Here is a 22,016-nt window from a genome sequence, read left to right on the forward strand (position 1 = left end):
AATCTATAAAACGTCCATATACTGCTTCCATTTCTTCCAACATTTCTCATATTTTCGAGCCCCACATCTTAGAGAGAGGGTCATTTTTTCCATAGTGTGAATTTCTTTAACTATTTCAATCCATTCAGCTACTGTTGGGGGTCTATACTCAGCCATTTCCTGGTTATAGATTTTTTACAACTCACCAGTAATATTTGCAGCAAATATTGGTCATGTTTCTCCAGGCCTGCTGGCATGTTACCGAGGTATATGGTGCTCAAACTAAAGGTAATCTTTAGGCCAGTTATTGATCTGATTTCTGTCATCACCTGTCATCATCTGCCCAGAACAGAGCTATCACAGGACATTCCCAGAAAATATGAAAATGACCTCATAATGTGGAGTTTTAAATTGTAAATTTTAAAATAACTAAAAATAATTCTGACATGATTACAACGATTTTAACTCATTGATGCACATTTGTTGATCCCTCACAGACAATCTTTTATCTGTGTTCTGTAATATTGAATTTACTGATCTTTGGTTGATCTTTTTGTATTAAATTTAAATATTGATTTGCCTGAAATTTGTTTAGAAAGTACCTATCGAGTACTGAAATATGCCCGTTGTGATAATTTGCACATGGTGAGGACTGTAAATTGCTTTTTTTGATATTCAGTTTACTATCAGATGTGACAAAGAAAAGCTTCAAATGTGCACGTTGGAGAGGCTGCGGCCGATCGATGTTTGCCATCAGTATTCTGGTTCGTACCCGCCTGTCGTGACCTCCTTATAGACGGGAAATCTAATCAAATCAGACCGGTGTTGAATAGCAGATGTACAGGCTGTTTGTCTGCTGAGGATTTTCCATTTTCTCCTCCTCTAAAGGCCGACCGCAGCCTCTGGACGTATTAACGCCGCTGTTGATTTTGGAGGGATCGGTGCAGCGTGACTGTCTGTTTTGAGTGTGAAGGATTTTTTTTTTTTTTTTTTGCAGCTTTATTGATTTTTGTGTGAAAGTGCAGCAGCTTGTTTCTTCCTGGATCATCAGTCTGCTGTCGCTGCAGGACGGTTGAGTTAAAGTAAAATTCATTTATCTTCATCAGCTGCGATAATGAACCTTCACGTCTGGCAGCGTTTGTTCTGCTTGTGTGAAGCGACGTGTTGAGTTCAGGGACGCTGGTGCGTTCAGCGGCACGGTCTGTAGACTCTGTACTCTCCTGGTGGATCGTGACCGTGCAAACACAGTTCCTCTGCAGGGATGCAGACCTGAAGTTCCCTCCAGATCCTTTATTTGATTATTTACACTGTTTAGATATATTTATTAGACTGATCTGATGCATCTCAAACCCTTGATTAAAACATTGCATGCACACGTGGCCTCGCCCATGAATACGATGGTAAAATAAGCAAAAGAGCAAACAACATTTTTGTAACTTTTCTAAACATTATGATTATTAATTTATTTTTGTTATTGAATTTTTTACTATGTAACATTAAGACATTATGTACAGCATGTATTTAGTTTAAATATAATATGCATAAATGCACTGATACACAAAAGAACACAAATGTGTTTTCACGTAATATAATCCACCTTTTTAAACTCACAGACTACACTGTGAGGCTGCTAACGATGATAATGTTCTTAACAGTTTTATTTATGAGATCTAATAATAATAATTTTTACTAATAATAGGTGGCGTCTTCAAAGGGCAGACCAGCGATCCTAAACTTTAGGATATTCACCTAAAAATAACGTACGGTAAAGAGCAGCGTTGACCCTTGGGAACAGCAGTTTGACTCAATAATCTCAACTCAAGGGTCACTTAACTCCTGTTTTCCAGAGCTTTCAACCAGTGAAACCTCCAAGAAAAGCTCGTAAGTGGGTCGTGAGTCAAGATTATTTTGATGGTTTCCTGTGTTTTTGCTTCTTTGATAAAAGATTAAAAAGCAGCTGATGAGGGCTGTAATTCCATCACTCCGTGTGGATTCCACATGTTATTGATTAGTGATCATGTGCTGAGCGGGAGGATTGATATCGACTGACGGAGCGCAGCTACAGGATTTTGTTTGGGTTTTAACAGCTCCAGTGTTGCTGTTCCTGATCTATGTGTGTGTGTGTGTGTGAGAGTGAGAGAGAGATGGAGAGATTTGTGAAAAAGGTCAAACGCCTCACGAGGGCGAAAAACCTGCGAGGGTCTTTCTGCTGGGAGACGACGATCCTGCACGGCTTCAGCAGATTTCCAAAATGGCTGCTGTGTCTGTTGATTTAACCTCTGAATGATCCGGGATCCTCTCCGTGTGTTAAAGCCTGAATGTTAATTATTTATGGCTAATAAACTGACAGAAAGTACAGAACTGCAGCTTAACAGGCAGCTGGACTGTAATATAAAGATGAATGACGTGGTCACGGTCATACACACACTGATGCGCACACGCACACACACACACACAGTGCACGCAGCAGCTGAATCTGAGCTTTAATAACTGTCATCAATACTGGTTTTCATAGACAACAGCATCATTACACCCACACAGATTGAACTCGCGGCGCTGGTGGCCAAACATTAAAGTGAAACGACTGAACTCACTGTATAAATATCACATGTTTCCTCCACCGGCCTCAAAGCTCCGTCATTGGTTCCTCTGAGAGACGCTCGTGTTTGAAATGGAAATTACAGTCAGTACAGAGAGAGAGTGTGTGATGTTTACTGCATGGAGCTGTGTGTGTGTGTGTGCGTGTGTGTGTGTGTGTGTGTGTGAGAGAAGCGCTCTGTGTGTTCTAACATCATTGTTTCGGGGTCATGTTTTTCTCTCTGTCTGTCGGTGATGAATGAAAATGAAAGGGTTTGGTCTCAGCCAGTAACGATGCTGAACGATCTCTTGAAGCTAATTGTGCTAACGGCTGATTCTTTGTGCAAATAGTTGTTTTCTTTTAATGTTCCCATTCTGACGGCAGAACAAGTCCAGCATCTCAGTCCCTCCTCCAGGAAAGCTGCTCTGAAGCTGCTTTTTGAGCTTTAATTTAGTTTTATTTTTTATTTTTAAGCCTGATTCACTGAGCACAAATGTTGGAGACACAGTCGACCAATCAGAGCTTAGGATGCGTGATTGTGAATGGGGATGTCGGCTTCCTGCGTGGCAGGCTAGCTGCTTAGCTACGTCTATGAAAAACACTGATAAGCATGGATGAGACTGACAGCTGTGCAAGTTGGAGGAAACAGAATCACTCAGAAATGTGAAATTAATTAAATGAATTGCTCCTAACGACCAATGGAAATAAACAAATCCGCTAACATGAGCACAATCTCAGGCTGAATGATTGACATGATAGGAAACGGCAGCTCAGACTTAAAGGTGCTTGTGCAGGTTTCTCTTAGTTAATTCAGCTTTATTTACATCCATGTTGTCTAACTAGCGTTCTTCTTCTTCTCTGCGTTTCTCGGCGCATTACTGCCACCTGTTGATCAGAACGATAGTGTGAAACCATCGGCTGGACTTCGTATCAGGGCCCCTCTCATAAAAACTGCTCCATAGCGCTACTAGAGGTCAAAACCTCCTCAGGGAGCCTTTAATCTTTCAGCATTAACCTCAAACTGTAGCTTTATCAGCAGAATGAAATGCAGCATTTCTGGTCGTGTTATTTAAATCTGATCCGACGCACCTCATCACCTGCATCACATCAGGCCATCAGGTCGGCTAAAACAAGATGAAGTGTTCAGTCGTTTGTAATGAAAGCTGAATTTACCAAAAAAAAAAAGTAATTCAGCAATTCAATTAGAGTGGTTCGGAAATGATTTGAACTGAGCTCAGAGAGTCTTTCACACCGTCTGCAGGTTCCCGGGCAGAACTCAAGGTGGTCTGGCAGGTTGATACTGACAGCATGGCTGTCCAGAAACACTGAGCTCAGTCAACAGAGATGTGCGGCTTCTTTACTTCCACTAAAACACATGATAAATGTGTTCTCATGTGAATGTACAGTGAACAGAGTCGCTGCACAGTCAGACAGGGTGCCAGCTGCCCCCCCCCCCCCCGTTTACCGAGCGGTGCGTGGAAGGACGGGAGTGTGCACACATCTCCCCAGCCACAGACTCATCCCCGCTGTTACGTAAGAGCCATGCAAAGGCTTACAAATCAGATTATGATATCCACAGGCCACACACTCGCAGAGGTCAGTGAAGCAACATGGGCAGCCATGAATCTGGGCAGAGGAAACGCTGGCGCCCCCGCCCCGTCCAATCAGTCCGAAGCCCACCTGTGCAGGTTGTGAACCGTCTGAACCGACAACCAGGCACACCGTTGAGTTCTGTCCCTGCTAATGCCACCTCAGGCCTTGATGTTCTGCCGGATTACCGTCCCAAAACAGCTGTAATTGGAGCAGGGAGCAGCCCCCCCCCCACGCTGGCTCTGAACACCACAATTTAAAATGACAAATGGATTTTGCTTGATTCCACGACAGCGCAGGTCTATTCTCAGCACCTCCCATACAGTTAGAGGTTTGCGTCTAAATAAAGTGTTAAATCTGCTCTTAGTTTGGTTCGCTCAGAGGTCCTGATCCCGCTCAGCCCGCAGTCCAGATTTCACGTTGCCGCTTTAGAGTGCGGCTGCGGTGGATGCAGTCGGACATATTGTTGAGTCACGGTCCAGCGGCGAATAAACTCTGAACCTCACGACGGCCTTGAGGGTGATTTGGGGTGAGGAGAGAAAAGGGAGTGATAAAGACAGAAGTGGACGGGAAGGAAGACAACGAGAGAGGCAATCTGAGAAATGTGAGAGCGAAGAGAAGACGAGACAAAGATCTTCTGGGCATTGTTATGCAATTGTTTTTGACTTTTCGGGATTTGGCAGTTCGCGGTCGTATTCCCCACCGGGCCGAGTGTCTCTGTTTCTCCGCCTCTGTCCTCGCCAGTCGTCCGTCTCCTCTCTCACGGCACACAAGGTGAAAATGGAGAGTTTGACGGAGAGAAAAAGGTTGTGTCTCTGCCCCACCACGTGCTCCCCACAAAGGGGTAAAAAAGGGCAGTTAGGGCGTGTGGAGGTGGAGGTGGAGGAGGAGGGGGGGGGGAGTGATGTTTTAATGCTGTCAGGAAGAGTCAGATCCTCCTGTTTTTGTCCAGCAGCAGGGCTGTCCTCCTAATAGCCTCACTAATCACTCCTGTCATTTTTAATCTCCCTCCTCCACCCCCGGGCGTATTTAAAGCAGGGGCCTCTGTGTGCCCGGCCGGGATTAGACTGGTGAGGAGGGGAGGAGGGAGGGAGGCAGCGGGGAGGAGCAGCAGCAGGCAGCACACTCCTTCTGCGCCTCACATTGGGCGCCATGTGACTGATGCTAATGCTAACAGTACAGCTGTGAATGCTAAAAATACAGCACGACAAAGCAGTGGATGATGATGATGATGATGATGATGATGATGTGTTCAGGTGCACACAAATCACAGCATAACAGTGTGATTACAGAACTTGTGTGTCAGTGATCTTTGCTAATTGCATCTGCAAATTAAATTAATCCTGCTTTGATCTGCAGCATCAGCAAGATGAATCAGATGTATTCTCTGTGTCAGGGTGTGACTCAGTGTCGATCTGTCAGTTAACATCAAGCGCCGCCTTCAGCTTACTTTTTTATTTTTCCAGGGCTTTGGTGCATGACCAGATAATAATAAAAATAATAATGATAAGAATAATAATAAACTTTATTTGTAGGGCACCTTTCATACAAGAATTGCAGCTCAAAGTTTTTTAAAAGGAAGAAATTGCATGCAGCAAGTGAGAGCTTCACATAGAAAAGACATAAAAACAGATAAAAAAATGAATGGGAAATAAGATGAATAACATCCGTTTGATTATGATGAAGAGATGAAAATAAAGACATTGCTTAAAAACACACAATAAACTACTGTATGGGTAAAAATAGATACATACACATGATTCATAAATCCAGTGTAATAGAACATTTTAAAGGAAGTGCAGCTGCATGAGGCAACGTTTCAGAGCTGCATCAGGAAGTCGGAGTTAGTTCAAGTGAAGAGAGACGTTTCCAGCTTTCTGCCTGAGATCTGAAACCAGACCAGCTCCAAAACTGGAGACATTCCCATCCGCCTGAGCTGACCTTTGGGTGTCATGCTAATGTGCAAATGTTACCATTAGCACACACTAAACTAGTTGTCGTGGTAAACATTATGCCTAACATTATGCCTAACATTATGCTGTATTGTAAATATGAGCATGCTAATGTTAGCATTAGCACACACTAAACTAGTTGTCGTGGTAAACACTATGCCTAACATTATACTGAATTGTAAATATGAGCATGCTAATGTTAGCATTAGCACACACTAAACTAGTTGTCGTGGTAAACAATATGCCTAACATTATACTGAATTGTAAATGTGAGCATGCTAATGTTAGCATTAGCACACACTAAACTAGCAGTCGTGGTAAACATTATGCCTAACATTATACTGTATTGTAAATGTGAGCATGCTAATGTTAGCATTAGCACACACTAAACTAGTTGTCGTGGTAAACACTATGCCTAACATTATACTGAATTGTAAATGTGAGCATGCTAATGTTAGCATTAGCACACACTAAACTAGCAGTCGTGGTAAACATTATGCCTAACATTATACTGTATTGTAAATGTGAGCATGCTAATGTTAGCATTAGCACACACTAAACTAGTAGTCGTGGTAAACATTATGCCTAACATTATACTGTATTGTAAATGTGAGCATGCTAATGTTAGCATTAGCACACACTAAACTAGTTGCCGTGGTAAACATTATGCCTAACATTATACTGTGTTGTAAATGTGAGCATGCTAATGTTAGCATTAGCACACACTAAACTAGTTGTCGTGGTAAACATTATGCCTAACATTATACTGTATTGTAAATGTGAGCATGCTAATGTTAGCATTCGGCTCAAAGTGCTGCTGGGCCTCTTGTTGTTTTTTTAGTTTTATAGTCTTTTTTTTCCCCAAACATCAATAAAAAGCATGTTAAAGAGCAAAGGTGACGAAAGTTGAAACAGAAAACGACGAGTGGAAGTTCGTCTGTAGGTTTGCGCTTTAAAACAAATCGAGTGCTCGTGTTTGAGATTTCGCTGTGGGATTATTTTTTACAGGGTCCATGAAGGAACCATCTTTTTTTAACTATACTTCAGACCTGCTGTTGGAAATACACCAAGTAAAGCAAAATAAATGCAATGCACAGCGCCTTGGCAGCACCTGGAGACAAACAAGCACAACTGCCTGCGAGTCAGATGATCAGACTGGAGCAAATAAAACAGGATGTAACAACTGTTAAAACTACCGTTAGAGTTAAGAAGCTGTGACTAACAAAATGCAAAAATATTAAGCTTTCATTCAAAGACTTTGTCTCCTTTTAGTGTTGTTTTCATGTAAGAATGGATCCACTAATCTGGCATTTATGTAAAAAAGCACAAAAACAGTCGTAGAAAGACAAACAACCTCGGGCTCGAGCGTGCACGTGTAGACATGTTGTAGCATTGATTGTCCGTGTTCTGCAGAGAGCGGCGTAATCTAATCCTGGACTTCCGTTTAAAAGCAACAACAGACGCTTTATGTGTCGCAGGTCGTTTTCCTCATCGGCGCTTTAATAGTATTAGCTCGGGGTGTCTTACACAGGTGTAAAGCCCCGCTGTTTAAACTCTCTGCTTGTGCTTGCCAGGAGTGCTTCCATTAATCTGTGTGGGCAGTCCTCTTTATAGAAAGGAAATGCTGTCGGCCTGCAGGTGAATCGTCTCTGCTGATATAAATAGAGAGAGATAAAACCTTGCGCTTCCTTTTAAAATCCAGATTTTTCATTTCAAATCCCAATTTGAGTTAATGTAAACAAATGAGAGCGGCACGGCTTATTTAGCTTCGCAAATTATTCTGTACACATTATTTTGACCTCTGCACATATGATAAAAACACAGTGAAGAGGAAGAAGAAGACAGCTGGTCCTGTTTGTTGGGATCAGTCCAGACCTCCTCAGAGTGAAGTCAATGGGAGGTTTTGTGAATCCCTCTCAGCGTTAAATACACTATAAACTGACCTGTTACATCAGGCTGGTGTTCAGATTTACTACACCTTGTCTGTGTCGCCTGAGGCGCCGCGAACGCTGACGTAGTCTGATAACACCCGCTGTGAGAGCGTGTCAGGACGCGGGCTGCCGGTCTGACCCGGCTGATGATGATGATGATGCAAGAGGTTTTGTGAGGAGGAGGAAGGGAGGGCGCCCTGCAGCCTTTGGCTCTCCGGGCTGTTTTCCTCTCCACATTTAGCGTCTCTTTTTAATCTGGTCTGAGTTGGTTCACATGGCTGCCAGTCGGAGAGAAAAATGCATAGTGATGAGAGAGAGATCCAGAACCTCATGTGACCTGGATCTGAAGCTTTTCTGTCCATAGTTAGCATGTTAGCTGTTGTTTCTGGACAGTCGGTCCTCCTCCAGACAGATTCATGGTTCCCACATGGTCAGTCCTGATGAGTTTGATCCCAGGACCACCATGAGCAGATTGAATTATGACAAGTTTGGTGATCCTCCAACGTTTCATCCAATGCTATCATCAGCTCTTTATTTGGATTTTATTTGCACAGTTTAATTTGCAGTTCACACACTCTGAGCGTGAACTTGGTAGGAAAGTAGTTTGACATGAACGATGCTTGCATGTCCACACACTCTGGATTTTTCAATGAGAGAGAAGGAGTCGACTTAAGCACATTTATCAGACACAAATTATTCTTCAAAGCGGAGCATATTTATGTTTTATTTGTCTTAAAATAAGTCTGGAGGAGATAAATTGAATCTAAAAGATAAATTCAACTGAAATGCAAATGCTGCAGTGTATTAAGAGTAACCCAGCCCGAGCTCTGCAGTGGAACCTGATACCTGCATTGTCTCTTTGTTGAGAGGCAGCACGAATCAGCTGCGTATGCACTAACTGGCATGTCTACACGACTACGAGCGCAGGAACTCGCGTGTGACGTCACAGGTTGCACATCATCTACGCCGCCGCTGTCGTTTCCCAGCAGCAGCAGTTATCCCTGCAAGGTTCACTTCCCCCTGCTGCCGCTGCTGCTCAGTTCACCTTGTGGCGTCCTTCCCCTGCAGGCAGGAGGAGGGAGAGGAGTGGGAGGGCTGAGAGAGAGTGGTGGGTGGTGGAGGAGGTTGGTTGTTGAGTGGGGGACAGATTGTGGGGACGTTATGTGTGAAAGCACAGGGACATTGCTGGCTGGTCTCCTGGGCTTTAGGTGAGACCGGTGGCTTGGCTCACATTTACTTAGCATGTTGTGAGTCACTGAGGAAGCGATCAGTCTTCAGTCCTGTGGTTATTTGCTGTGACGTGCTGTGTCGTCCTGTAGTGTCTCTGTACGTTCATGCGTCTCTCTTCCATCACTGCATTAAATTGCTCCGCCCTCAGCCTGCAGCCATCAAAGCACAACACCAGCTCTGTCTTTGCTCTCCGCTTTGCGAGTGTCTGGGGGATGAACATGCGTTGACAGCAGCCATGGGCGGCAGCGTGCACAGCAGCAGCGCTGTTCCACTTACTCAGAGCAGCCGCAAACAGCTCGTCTTTATTCGTTCATTTGCTCTTTCCCTGCCAAGCTATAAGCGTATCCCCACAGGTGCTGCTTGACAGAGTTGTTTTCCATCCATTTAGCTTAAGAAATAATTGACTTCCACTGGCTCTGAGTGCAGAGCCTCCATCTGCGAGCTAAAGGAAACACAGAGGTGGGACACACACAAACAAGATGTGGCTGAATTTAGAGCTGTGAAGTCATTCTGCATCACCCGAAGCTTTCAGTTCTTCTGTATTAGTCTGCACAAGTAATGTGCACCAGTTCTCACCTAATCTGAGCACCAGCACACGAGATTTCTGCTCTTTCTTTCTCATTTATTGCTTTATACCTACACTAAATACTTATGTCACATTAGTACCTCCACTTTCTAATGAATGGGAGTGTTCATGGTGTAATTATTGGAAAGTTTCCAGCTCAGTGTAGTCACGAGAGGAGGCGGAGCCTGTGGGAGTGACGATATGTCGACTGGTCCAGTCGTAAAATTGGTTGCCTCCAAACACTTCTGCACAGAGTCCGAGCAATGAGGTTAAACTGTTTGAAAATGTTGAAACTTTTATTCAATTAATTGATAAATTGTTAGACTGAATATTTGTCTTCAACAATTTTGATATTTGATTAAACTTTTTCAGCATTTTTTCAAACTACAATGTGAAACGTTCTCGAGTTTCCAGCCTCAGCACTGAGGATTTGTCTTCTTTGTCTTATGTGATTTCAAAATGAATATCTTTGGGTTTTATCATTTTGTAGAACAAAGGATTAATCGATTCATTCAGAAAAGTCTCAGATTAACAGATTACACAAATAGTAGCCAGTCGCAGACTTAATTTATGCACATTTGTGCTGATTTAGAGTATTTTCGCCAAGATTCTGGACACAAAACTAAGTGAAGCTCAGCTCTTTCACAAAATTATAAAAAGCTGCCTGAAATACATTTTTCTTTTACATAAATCTTACTCATCTTCATCACGGTGTGGAACATGAATCATCGTCTTGGGGCAGGATAATCGGGCGAATACTGCCGGTAGAGAAAACATAATTGGCAGCATCCTGTAACAGCACCAAGGTGGTGACGTAAGTGACTGCGTCATTCCGTACTGCCGTTACACACAGTCTTCATCATTAGAAAAATGTCTCCCTTTGATTTTATCCTTCTCTTCGTCATTACGAAAACATGTATCAGCTCAGGTCACTCGTGTGTGTGTGTGTGTGTGTGTAAAACATGTGCCTGTTTTTTGCTTTTTTCTAAAAGGAGGCCGTCATTTGTGTACATTCACGTCATGCAGACACATGAAACCAGGTTGTGATCGCATGCAGCTGTGGTCATGCTGTCGCTCAGGTGTGAAACAGTACAGCATGTGACAACGCGGCTCGGATGAACCCCGAACATCAGCTGTGGCTCATGAGCACACAGCGATGAAGCAAAGCACACGCTGCTGTTTTATTTGAATAAAGGATGCGACGCGGGGGAGAAGGGAAATAACAGGAAGCTGCAGATGCTGAGCCGAACACACGGGCGCGGGCGGGTACCTGCTCAACGGGGATTTGAAGACATTGTAGTGATGAGCAGGTGAAGCTAATGACAGGAAGTGTGACTCCTGCTGTGTGTGTGTGTGTGTGTGTGTGTGTGTGTGTGTGTGTGTGTGTGTGTGTGTGTGTGTGTGTGAGTGCGTGTGTGCGTGCGCGCGCGCGCTTTGCACTGCTGTCAGAATATTGAGCTTTGACAAGTGGGATCAGAGGAGACTTTGCTACGATGACTCAGAGCACCAATCCTCAGAAAGTCTTACGATGCATGAACTACTGTCACAGGCTTAGTCTTATAAAGCCCCCCCACCCCCCCACCCACGTCTATCAGTCACAGATCAGCCTTCCATGTTTTACCTCTGGGAAAATATTTCTCACTCTGACTCACTTCATTGCATCTACTGCCCTATTTAAGGATCTTTAAATTTTGTGGAAACGTCCTTCAGTCCCTCTCTGTTCACATGACCGAACCAGAAACGCCCCCCCATTCTGTCCTCGAGTGTGATTGCATTGGAGGACGGACTTCCGCTGACCTTAGCTTTCATGGTTTCTTTACTCACGCATTGTGACGTTGCCTGAAATCCTTTTCCCCTCCCTCCGTCCGTCCTCCGAGGGCCGCGTCTGGCCTCGTTGTGTCGGTCCGCTGCCCCCCTCAAGCCATCTGGTTACATCACGCGCTGGAGCTGGGTGGTGGCAGAGCTGGAAACATGATCGGCGGACAGAGACTGAGAGAGGGTGATGGGACGGGAGCCCGGAGGAGTTATTTCTGTGTTTGTGTCTGTGCACCTGGATCTGCGCCATGTCTGAAGCTAGAAGGGCTTTTATACTTCATCTCTTTCTCTTGTCTCCCTCTTTAATGCTGCAACTGTGTGCAGCTCTGATGGAGAATCTCTGCATTGCGAGCCTGACATTGTCACATCTAATGCAGGAGCTAATCGACTGCCTTCTGTCTACTCTCAGTGATGTGGGGGTGTATGTGCATGAAAACATGGAGGTTCTTACTTACAGTATGTTAAGCTGCAAACCTGGCTTGAGCACGCTTTTGTTGTTTGTGCAGATATTCTTGCACGAAGGCTCCAAAATAAAACCCGAGATAATAAGATGATTAACAGGATGAGGATTAGTTTTTTGTCTTTATCTTTCTTGTTACATACTGAATCTTTTTATATATATATAATTCAAATGAACCAATGTGAAAAGAAAAGAAGTTAATTGCTGCAACCTGCTTAATTTTAAGTGGTCTCGAGCTAAAATTGTTGGGGGCTGTTGCTTTTGAAAGTGTCCAGCGGTTCCACAGACACAGGTCAGCCATCAATAACACGTTAATGGCAGGAAAGATCGTGAACGCTGATGTGAAGAGAACACGCTCCTGACGCTGTCTCACGTGCGCACCGGTGTTGTTCGCAGAGCTTCGCGTCGCAGCACGTCCGTTAATGAAATGGGTTTCTGTTTCGTGAGGCACGAGGTCGAGCTGATGCGTGTGTGTTTGTCATTTGACGTGATCTTAATTGGAATAGAGAGGCTGTGAGTCTGTGCTGTTGCAGACAGGCACATGCTAACAGAGAAACACTTGCTCTCATTGCAACATGTCACTTAACACGTCGTTTACTATAGAACATCAAACATCTCATAGAGCAGCTGGCTAAAGGTTGCATTAACAAACCCTCTGAGAGAGGAACTGTCTTTGTTTCCTGTCACTTCAGTTCAAAGACCCCTTAAAACTGTCTGGAATTTGCAGCATCTTTTCATTCAGTGCACCACCATCAGCTTCTACCCTAACATTTTCTTTTTGTTGTGTTTGCTTTGCAGAAAGTGAGCGAGAAGGTCGGAGGAGCCGAAGGAACGAAGCTCGATGATGATTTCACCGAGATGGAAAAGGCGAGGCCGTTATCACTGTTTGAGAACGAAAGGCTTGTCATTAGTTTACCAGGAGATAATCACAAAGGTTGTGGGATCCCAGCAGAAGCTCATGCAGACGCATAATACATCTCACACCTCCCACCAGTGTCGCTCTCTGAGCAGCCTCAGTGGAGCTTAACCGTTTTGTGACTGGCTTTAAGGGAGAGTCAACAGAAGCACTTGCTGCTTGTTTTGTGGTTAACACGACCACATCTTTGCTCCCCAGCTACAGTCTACGATTTCACCCTCGTTAACACCTTTAGACTCAGTAGCTGTATTTATTTCTGGGAGTTTTGTTGTGAAAAATGATTTAAACGTTTCTGCAGCAGACAGTGTCTCTGCAGAACAAAGCTCTCTCTTATCCTGTTTTCAGTTGACAGGTTTCTGGATCCATACGTTGTTTTATCGCTGTTATGTTCCTCTCATCCTCTCTCACAGCCTTTCAGCTATCTATTTTTTATTGCTGTGCTTCTTAACTGTTATTTCTGCACCTTCTGTTCCCGCCTCCTTGTCGTTTCTACGTTGTGGTTTGCAGAAGATGGACACCACTGCTCGGGCGGTGATGGACATCATTACCAAGACTACTGAGTATCTGCAGCCCAACCCAGGTGACATAAACCAGCTGTGTGAGATGATAATGTGATGCTTTGTGTATTCGAATCGCCCAAGACTCAATATTAAAATGATGTGATGAAGCATTTTTATACATTATGCTACAGTTTACCTACACCAGGCTCAAGTATTATTAACAATGCAGTGATGAATGTTAACAGCCACATTCAAACACTGTGTCAGATATTATTTAAGTACATTATTATAATGTAATATTGTATTTATTATAAGGAGCATTTAAGCTTTGCTGTGTTCTAGCTCTGTATTCCTTCTGTTGACGTGATGTTTAGTGCTCTGGAGTCTGGAGGTGACAGCAATTCTGCTAATGCCAGAAGAAATGACCACATGTTCAGGAAATTCATTAAGCTTCAGGGAAAACGGCCTCATATTGAAGGAGAGATCTTACGTTTTACACCATCGTCTGATAACTGAATTAATCACGAGACGAGATATTTGAGGATCTGTCTGATTCAGCTCAGCGGGTGTTACCGACTGATCGATCACGTTGTGCTTCTGCTCTGCGGTAATTAAACAGAAAACGGAAGAAAGAAAAGGGAAACAGTCAGTCAGTCGGTCGGTCAGGGGAGGATGTGAGGGGAAACCACTGAAGTCGAGTTAAACAGCTGGACTGGTAGTAGTTCTGTGTTTTCAGTGTTTTAAGGAAATCCATATGAATAACAGAATATTATAGATGCTCACCGGCCTTTTAAACCTTTAAGAGCACAACTAAATATCTTCTAGCAGCTCATCTCGTTACTATGCAGTCTGTTGAAAGAATGAAACTCAGTTTGGCGATTTGACGCTGAGCCCGGCGGCGTTCGGTTTCATGAGTGCTTTGCCTTCGCAGCCACCAGAGCTAAGATGAGCATGATGAACTCCATGTCGCGCATGCGGGGGCAGGAGAAGGGGCCGGGCTACACGCAGACCGAGGCCATCCTGGGAGAGTCCATGCAGAGGTTTGGCAGGGAGCTCGGAGAGGAGTCGAACTTCGGTGAGCTGCAGCACATTCTCACAGAGAGAAAGTGGCTTTTTATTCCCTCGAGGACGAAGTGACGACACTCTGAATGACGCATGAGGCCATTTTCTAGACAAGATGCCTCAAGTTTGCTTTATTTACTTCACAAGTTAAAGAATTTGTGTCTAAATGGGCCTTTATCCCTCCAGGCCTTGCTCTGATTGACGCTGGGGAAGCCATGCGTGAGCTCGCAGAGGTTAAGGACGCTCTGGACATGGAGGTCAAGCAGAACTTCATCGATCCTCTGCAGAACCTCCATGAAAAAGATCTGAAGGAGATTCAGGTTCAACTGCAGAGCTAAAAACAAAAACACCTGATAATCTAAGTCTTCTCTTGGTCAAGGATTCAGACTTACTCTCTGGCCCCTTTTTTGCAGCACCACCTGAAGAAAATGGAGGGCCGCCGTCTGGACTTTGATTACAAGAAGAAGCGTCAGGGCAAAGTGACGGAGGACGAGATCAAACAGGCGCTAGAGAAGTTTGACGACTCCAAGGAGATTGCCGAGCAGAGCATGTTCAACCTGTTGGAGAGCGATGTAAGGATGCTTTTGCTTTACTTTGGCTCATTTAACCACTGACACTGACAACCCAAATCAATTTACTGGACTGTACTTGCATGTTCTAGCTGTACGTTTCTGGAAACCATCGAAATGTTTAAACTTTACGTTTCTTGTTTCCACGGCTGGAAGATGTTGTCTCACCTGGCCGTCACCACCAGCTGCTCCTCCTCCTGATGAGAAAACTTTATTTGCATGTAGCTGTAATCTGAACTGCGTCATTTTGATACCTGCTATAGAAATGTAGCTCCTCTAATATTTCAGCTGATGACACGTAATGAGAAAACAGCAGCAACTGGCTGAACGTCGGTCTTACCTTCACCAGGTGGTTTGAAACACGACCCCCACTGAGTGCTGGTGTGTCTGTTTCTACTGAAAGTGTCGACACTTTATTTGCATAACAACTTTAAAAGGAGAGTCGTTGTTTCTCAGGCTGTAAAATCATCCTCAGGTGTATCAGTTGATCCTGTACGTTGGTAAAACCGTCTCGCCACATGGTCCATGAGCAGCTGTTCTGGAGCTTTTCCACCATATCACACAGCATTCCTCAGCACTGAAGTCCAGTTGCAGATCTTTTTTAAGGACTTATCGTCTTAAAAATTGTTTATCTACAATTCCATAAAAACTGCCATGTGCTGCGGAGGATCATGTGACACTATTGGAAGCTCCAGAACAGCTGCTAACGCACTGCTAACGCTGTCGATTTTAAGCGATCCTGCTGTACAAAACCTTCTTTGCCATCTGAGTTTGAGTGAATTAGCTGGTCTTTATCATTTTCTTAATGGTTTTTAACTCTATGCATTGTTAATGTGTTTGTTTTAATTGTTTACTCATGTCTAATGTACCCACATATCTTCACACTCTGTGCAGCACATTGTGCTTCTACCGGGAATGAAATGTGCTGTATAAACACAGTTTTGCTTGCTTGAGTCCAGTAACAATCATCACTACATGTACCAACGATCATGATGTGAATATGTAACGGTGGATCCTGCACATCTTCGACAGATTGAACAGGTGAGCCAGCTCGCTGCACTGGTCCACGCTCAGGTGGAGTACCACAGCCGGGCTGCTGAGATCCTCACACAGCTCTCCAGCAGGATCGATGAACGGTTAGCACTCACACTCCTGGTCTACGTGTTCTTGGCTGCACTTAAAATAACATGTAAAATATCTATATTTTGTGTATTGAGGGATTCTGTGTTTTCCACGTTGCAGGATAAGGGACACTTCGAGTAAACCGAGGAAAGAGTTCATTCCTAAACCACGTACGTCTCTGGACTTCTCCATCAGTGAGAATCACAATGGAGGCATCCACAGTGCTCGCTCTCCAGGTGAGACCCAGAATACAAACCTCATCGCTCAGAAACACGTCCAGAAACTGGTCCTGGTGCTGTAAATACACTTTCAACTGACGTGAAGACAGAACAATACAGTGCAGAGGTTTTTGCATGTGAAGGACAGTTTCTGGGCTGGTTTCTGTTAATCATCACTGTCTGTCCTTGAACAGTCTTGTCTGTGTTTTTAATTTTTTTGCTGTAATTTCTCAAATAAAAGCTGAAACTGATACAGAAGAAGACAGAAAAAAATGCAGCAGATTTATCAAAATGGATTGCAGGATAAATCCAGAGTAATCTCCATATACACAATACAGACAACCCTGATTACAAAAAATGTTGGGACGCTGTGTGAAAGGTAAATTAAAACAGAATTCAGTATTTGCATTCGTTGACTGACAACAGTTTGACAAAGTGTTCCTGAGTCCAGGTATTAATCTCCGTTATCCAATCATGTGTTGACAAAGTGTTGAGCCTCGCTCCATCCTCGCTGTGAACCACTGAGCCTTCCAATCATGATACTCTCACCTGTTACCAATCAACCTGTTTACCTGTGGAATGATCCAAACAGGTGTTTTTGGAGCGTTCCACATCTTTCCCAGTCTTTAGTTGCTCCTGTCACAACGTGTTTGAAACGTGTTGCTGCATCAGATTCAGAATCAGCAGATATTTACAAAAATCAATGAAGCTGATGAAGTCAAACATTAAGTACATTGACTATTTTGGAATCAGGGCTGTATAATTAGCATATTTAGAACAATCACTTTTACTTGAATTTCTCCATATAAAGCCACTGAAACACAACATTTCCTGTTGGTTTGGGTGAGCATGAACAGCATACTAAACAATAAATCAGTACTAAAATATGACTAAAAAAGAGGGAAGTTTTTTTTTACTAAAGAACAACTCGTGTTTTTGAGATTGACTTGAAGTGTAGCATAGAACAACAATGCACAACTCACATGAAAGATATTAGTTCCAAATTAAAGAATGATTTGTTTCTATATAAAAATCTTGTAAAAGAGGAAATTAGTAACCTGGTCTCAAATAAAAGCCTGGTGCTTTTATAAAAAGGCAGATATTTGAGAATTTACGGTGTGTTTGCTAATTTTACCTTTTCCCCACCTCTTTTTCCCAACATTTCAGTTACTACCTGTACTGATCAGAATATCCATCAATCCAGAACAAATTAATACAACTCAGCACTCTTCTCTGTCCCCTTATGATTTCTGTTTATTCTTCCAGGGGCGAGGTCTCCAGGTGAGCCAGGTCAAACTTATCAGTCAATATGGTTCTCCATCTGTGTGCTCATCAATTAATTTCTTCAAAATCCTTTCATTCACACTTAAAACTACTTCTGCTGCTCTCCTCCCCCACCCTCCTCCCTCGTGTTGTCTCCTCTTCCCTCTTTGCAGCAAGGTCTCCAGGTGAGGCAAAGTGAATCTCCAGAGAGATACAACAACATCTCATCTTCTCCTTTCGTTTTGTCCGCGTCTCTTTTTGTTCGTCTCTTTGTGAGAAAACTTTTGCACTTCAATGATACAAACAGCAGAAAAACAAGTGCCGTCCGCAGACCAGCAGTGACAATGATTAGCTTAGCAGCGGACGAGCATTTGCCGTTTCTGTGTTGTTCACTTTTTGATCTTCCGGTCTGTCTTATCCTCCTGTTTCTTTGTCTGTCTGCCGCTCTTCTCGGTTGGTCGTCTAACTTGCATTTCTCCTCGCTTTGTTCATTGACCTTTTCATTGCTGCACCCTCTGCACTCACACATCATCATTTATCCATCTAGAAAATGCTATTACACATAAACACGTCTGCTCTTTTTTCACCTTTGTTTTCTCTTTGCCCCTTCGCAGCAAGATCTCCAGGTGAGCAAGAGTGACTTTGGAAGAGATGCAAAATCTCTATCACTCTTATTTTCATCCTCATTTGAATGGACTTTTGTGGAAGTATATTTGTGTCTGTATTTTTGTTTGCAGTGCAGCTCGTCTGCAGTGCTGTTTCTGTCTAACCCTTCATTTCTCTTTTTTATGAAATTGCTCATCTTTCCTTTTTGTTATTAAAGGAATAGCTTCACATTTTTTGGAAATTAGCTTATTCGCTCAGAGAGAAGATTCATACTAGCTTAGCATAACGACTGGAAACAATGGGGAAACAGCTAGCTTGACTCTGTGCAAAGGTAGCAAACCCACTACCAGCACCTCTAAAGCTCACCAGATAACTCGTTTTATGGGGTGTTGTGTGCCAGACTAAGCCTTGGCCAGGAGCAGTAACTCCCTGGAGTCTCAGCTTGTTGTCTGATAACTGCTCAGAGCCAAGAAATAGTCCCTATAAAATGGTGAATTGTTATTTTTAGCCTTGGTTTAAGTGCAGATTAAACAAACATGATATAACGTGTTGATCAGTGAGCTATGGAGGTGCTGGTGGGTTTTGTTGTTGTTGGACAGAGCCAGGCTAGCTGTTTGCCCTCATCCTGTTTGTTACCACCGCTTGGTTTTTGACAGCCCGTTACACACCGAAAACAAACTTCAACAAGCAAACCAAAGGCGAGATTTAAACTTTATCGGAAAGGTTTTCAAACAGTATTTTTGATCATCCCAGACAGTGGATAAGAGTCGTCTGTGATTCAGCCGGTTTCCAGTCTTTATGCTAAACTAGAACCACACAAATATTGATCCTCTTGTCTAACTCTACACGAGAGCGAATGAGTCTATTTCCCAGAATGTAGAACAATTCCTTTAAACACTGAATGCCTCATTATCATTTTCCAGCCACTGATGCTCTTTCTTTTGCTTTGTCTCCTCCTCCTCTCTGCTTCCTCCTCTTTTCCTTCCCTCTTTCAGCCAGGTCTCCAGGTGAGCCTTTGACAAGCTTTTCTTCTGATCATTATGCCTCTAATCTATAAGCAGCATCGTATATCCTCCTCTGGCCTCTCGTCTGACTCTCCTTTCCTCCCCCTCTCCAGCTCCCATGGACCAGCCCTGCTGTCGCGCTCTCTACGATTTTGACCCCGAGAACGAAGGCGAGCTAGGCTTCAAGGAGGGCGACATCATCACCCTGACCAATAAGATCGATGACAACTGGTACGAGGGGATGCTGCACGGCAACTCCGGCTTCTTCCCCATCAACTATGTGGATATCCTGGTGCCGCTGCCCCACTAGGACATCGCCGCTACCAGCTGTGTCTGCAACAGTGGCGAAACAAATCCAGGCCTCCAGTCCCTTCCCCCAGTATTCCCAGTAACCTCTAACCTAAACATTCCTACCAACCACCTGTACTCCACTTTACAGGAGTCAAATCAGCAACAACACAATAACGGGCGAAGATACGAGCAAAGATTGATGATAAATTAACGCGAGTATGCGCAACTGGAGCGTAAAAGCTGTAAAAGAGGAAAAGTCTGCATTGATGTCGTTGCTTCCCCTTCTCCCCGGAGGCACCTTCAGGCTTCCATAGTCGTTTCAACCATTTCTGTCCCGGCTTTTGTCTCACTTTACGTTGGCTGTCAGTCCGTCACACAAGTTTATCAGAGCAGCTTTACAACATCACACTTTCTCTCATTCACTGTACTTTGTGGAAACCTCTACAGTAGATAGAAACTTTTCTCTCACATACTAGAAAAAAAAATTGGTCCACGTGCGTCATGTTTGTTAGAGACTCTAGGTCAAGCATGGTTTCAAGTGTTTAACGTTTTATCTTAGAGAAAAAAAAAAAAAAAAGTATGTTGAGCTGGTTTTGTTTGAAATATTCCTCTTTTAACGGTAGTCGTCTCTTGGCACGCTCGGGCAGTTTCTGGAGAAACCTCGACCCTGTCGTGCTCAAAAAAAATCAGTCCAGATGATGTCTTCACCTTTTAACTATCCAGAGTTTGACGTCAGATTCGTCTAGCTGATGACTAACAACACAGATCGCTCATAAGATCTTTCTTTTCTTACATATCAACATGTGCGTGTGATCGGTCGTATGTGATTTAGATACCAAAGTCACCTGCAGAAGCCCGAATCAGATCGAATCAATAGCTTCAAGAACAAGACAGCATGATGTCAGTAGACCTGTCCGATGCAACGGGGCGAAGCTTGCAGTCTCTGGTTCTTTGGTATTTTCATCAGCGGGTGTGAAACTGTATTCTTAAGTGTGTGACATTACATATCTGAGCCAGTGATTCGTGGAGTGATGACATGATTTGCAAAAACACAAGTTGTGAAGTTTAAACTGTTTGAAGTGACGTAAGAAAACTATGGTGCATACGTTTCAATCCTCCAACGTGTATTTTATCAGCAGCTTGTGTGAAAAATGGTCGATGTGTTGTGATATAATAACTTATAGGACTTAACTGCTCGGTGGGGTGACTCTCGTTCCTGCAGCCGAAGGCGTCGCCGTTTGCTGCATCCCCACTAGCCCCATTAGTATTCTGTAGTTTAGCTGTCTATAAGCCATTGATTAAGATGAATATAGCCAGGAGCGCACAAATGGCTGAACGGAATGAGGAGTTATTTCTTTTTGTCTTGGCGGAAATGCTTTATCGATTGAAATGATGCAACTTACACGAAAACCCTTTTCCTCCAACATGAAGTGGACTAAAAGCAGCTGGTTGACCCCTGACGTGTCACGTTAGACCTGTGCTAGCTTATAAGACTACACGTTGTGTTTGATTGTCCCTCACCAGCTCTACGCTTGGATGCAGTATTGTGTGGGACTTCTGTCCCTTCTTTAACTGGTAATCTAGAAGTCAAACCGAGCTCAGTTATTACGGTCCCTGTTTTAGTCAGCTGAGCGGTTAGATGCTGTACTGCACTTGTTATCCCTGCGGTTTTATTCTCTGCCGTGTCGACGATGTATTAACCCTTCTGCAGAATAATCTGTGCGGCAGTAATTCTGTTTTTTTTTTCCTCACCCATCTTGTAGTAATGTTGTGCGTGTATTTTAGGGGGGGGGCTGTGCACTTGGGTCTGCATACTGTTCATGTTATGCACAGGGACAGGGCTGCAGAGGACCTCTAATGCTGAGGTATTTAAGATCTACTGTTTCTGACAGTGTTCGACATTAAAACAAACATGGATGTCTCTTTAATCAAAGGACCAATTCATTATATTCAGTAGAATTACAATAAACGATGCAAAATCAACCCATATTTAGTGTTTTTTTTTTTTTTTAAGTGAAGCACAACTTTAACAGACAGAATACTTAGTTGGCCGCGGAAGAATAAAGGTACAGTTTGAAGGTCATATATTATTTTTTTTAAAGGCAATACAAATCCTTCCTTCTTCTTCTCTTTCACTTTTTTTTAACAATCGTGTGTATCTTTGCCCTCAATGAGGACTGTACAGCTTTTCTGTGTTTTGTTTTCACCCTGTGTGTATAGTCGCGCATCTACAGTAACGTATCTTATTTTTGTAACTGTGACAAAAGTATACACATGCAGTATAGATGTACTGTATACGTACAGCGTATTATCCAGAAGCAATGTGAAAGGAGGGGTTCTGTGCTGCACATGATTGTCTTTGGAT

The 22,016-nt window shown here is 43.5% G+C and overlaps 1 protein-coding gene across 4 annotated transcripts in view; it reads left to right on the forward strand.

Moving 5' to 3' along the window:
- sh3gl2a (SH3 domain containing GRB2 like 2a, endophilin A1) overlaps nucleotides 1–21,390 on the forward strand; it is a 38,558-nt gene extending 17,168 nt beyond the window's left edge. For 2 of the 4 annotated variants that reach the window (XM_041933214.1, XM_041933210.1), the window contains 10 exons: nucleotides 12,899–12,967; nucleotides 13,524–13,596; nucleotides 14,448–14,591; nucleotides 14,765–14,898; nucleotides 14,992–15,150; nucleotides 16,180–16,283; nucleotides 16,390–16,505; nucleotides 17,754–17,768; nucleotides 17,924–17,935; nucleotides 19,474–21,390. In XM_041933214.1, the coding sequence (XP_041789148.1) occupies nucleotides 12,959–12,967; nucleotides 13,524–13,596; nucleotides 14,448–14,591; nucleotides 14,765–14,898; nucleotides 14,992–15,150; nucleotides 16,180–16,283; nucleotides 16,390–16,505; nucleotides 17,754–17,768; nucleotides 17,924–17,935; nucleotides 19,474–19,670 (963 nt within the window). In that variant the 5' untranslated portion in view covers nucleotides 12,899–12,958 and the 3' untranslated portion in view covers nucleotides 19,671–21,390. Of the gene's footprint in view, nucleotides 1–12,898; nucleotides 12,968–13,523; nucleotides 13,597–14,447; nucleotides 14,592–14,764; nucleotides 14,899–14,991; nucleotides 15,151–16,179; nucleotides 16,284–16,389; nucleotides 16,506–17,753; nucleotides 17,769–17,923; nucleotides 17,936–19,351; nucleotides 19,364–19,473 lie in introns of all 4 variants that reach the window. The other 2 variants (XM_041933212.1, XM_041933213.1) reach the window with 2 other exon arrangements.
- The last annotated feature ends 626 nt before the right edge of the window (nucleotides 21,391–22,016 follow it).

The sequence above is a fragment of the Chelmon rostratus genome, chromosome 3, assembly GCF_017976325.1.
Source record: "Chelmon rostratus isolate fCheRos1 chromosome 3, fCheRos1.pri, whole genome shotgun sequence".
Classification (NCBI taxonomy): Eukaryota; Metazoa; Chordata; class Actinopteri; order Chaetodontiformes; family Chaetodontidae; genus Chelmon; species Chelmon rostratus.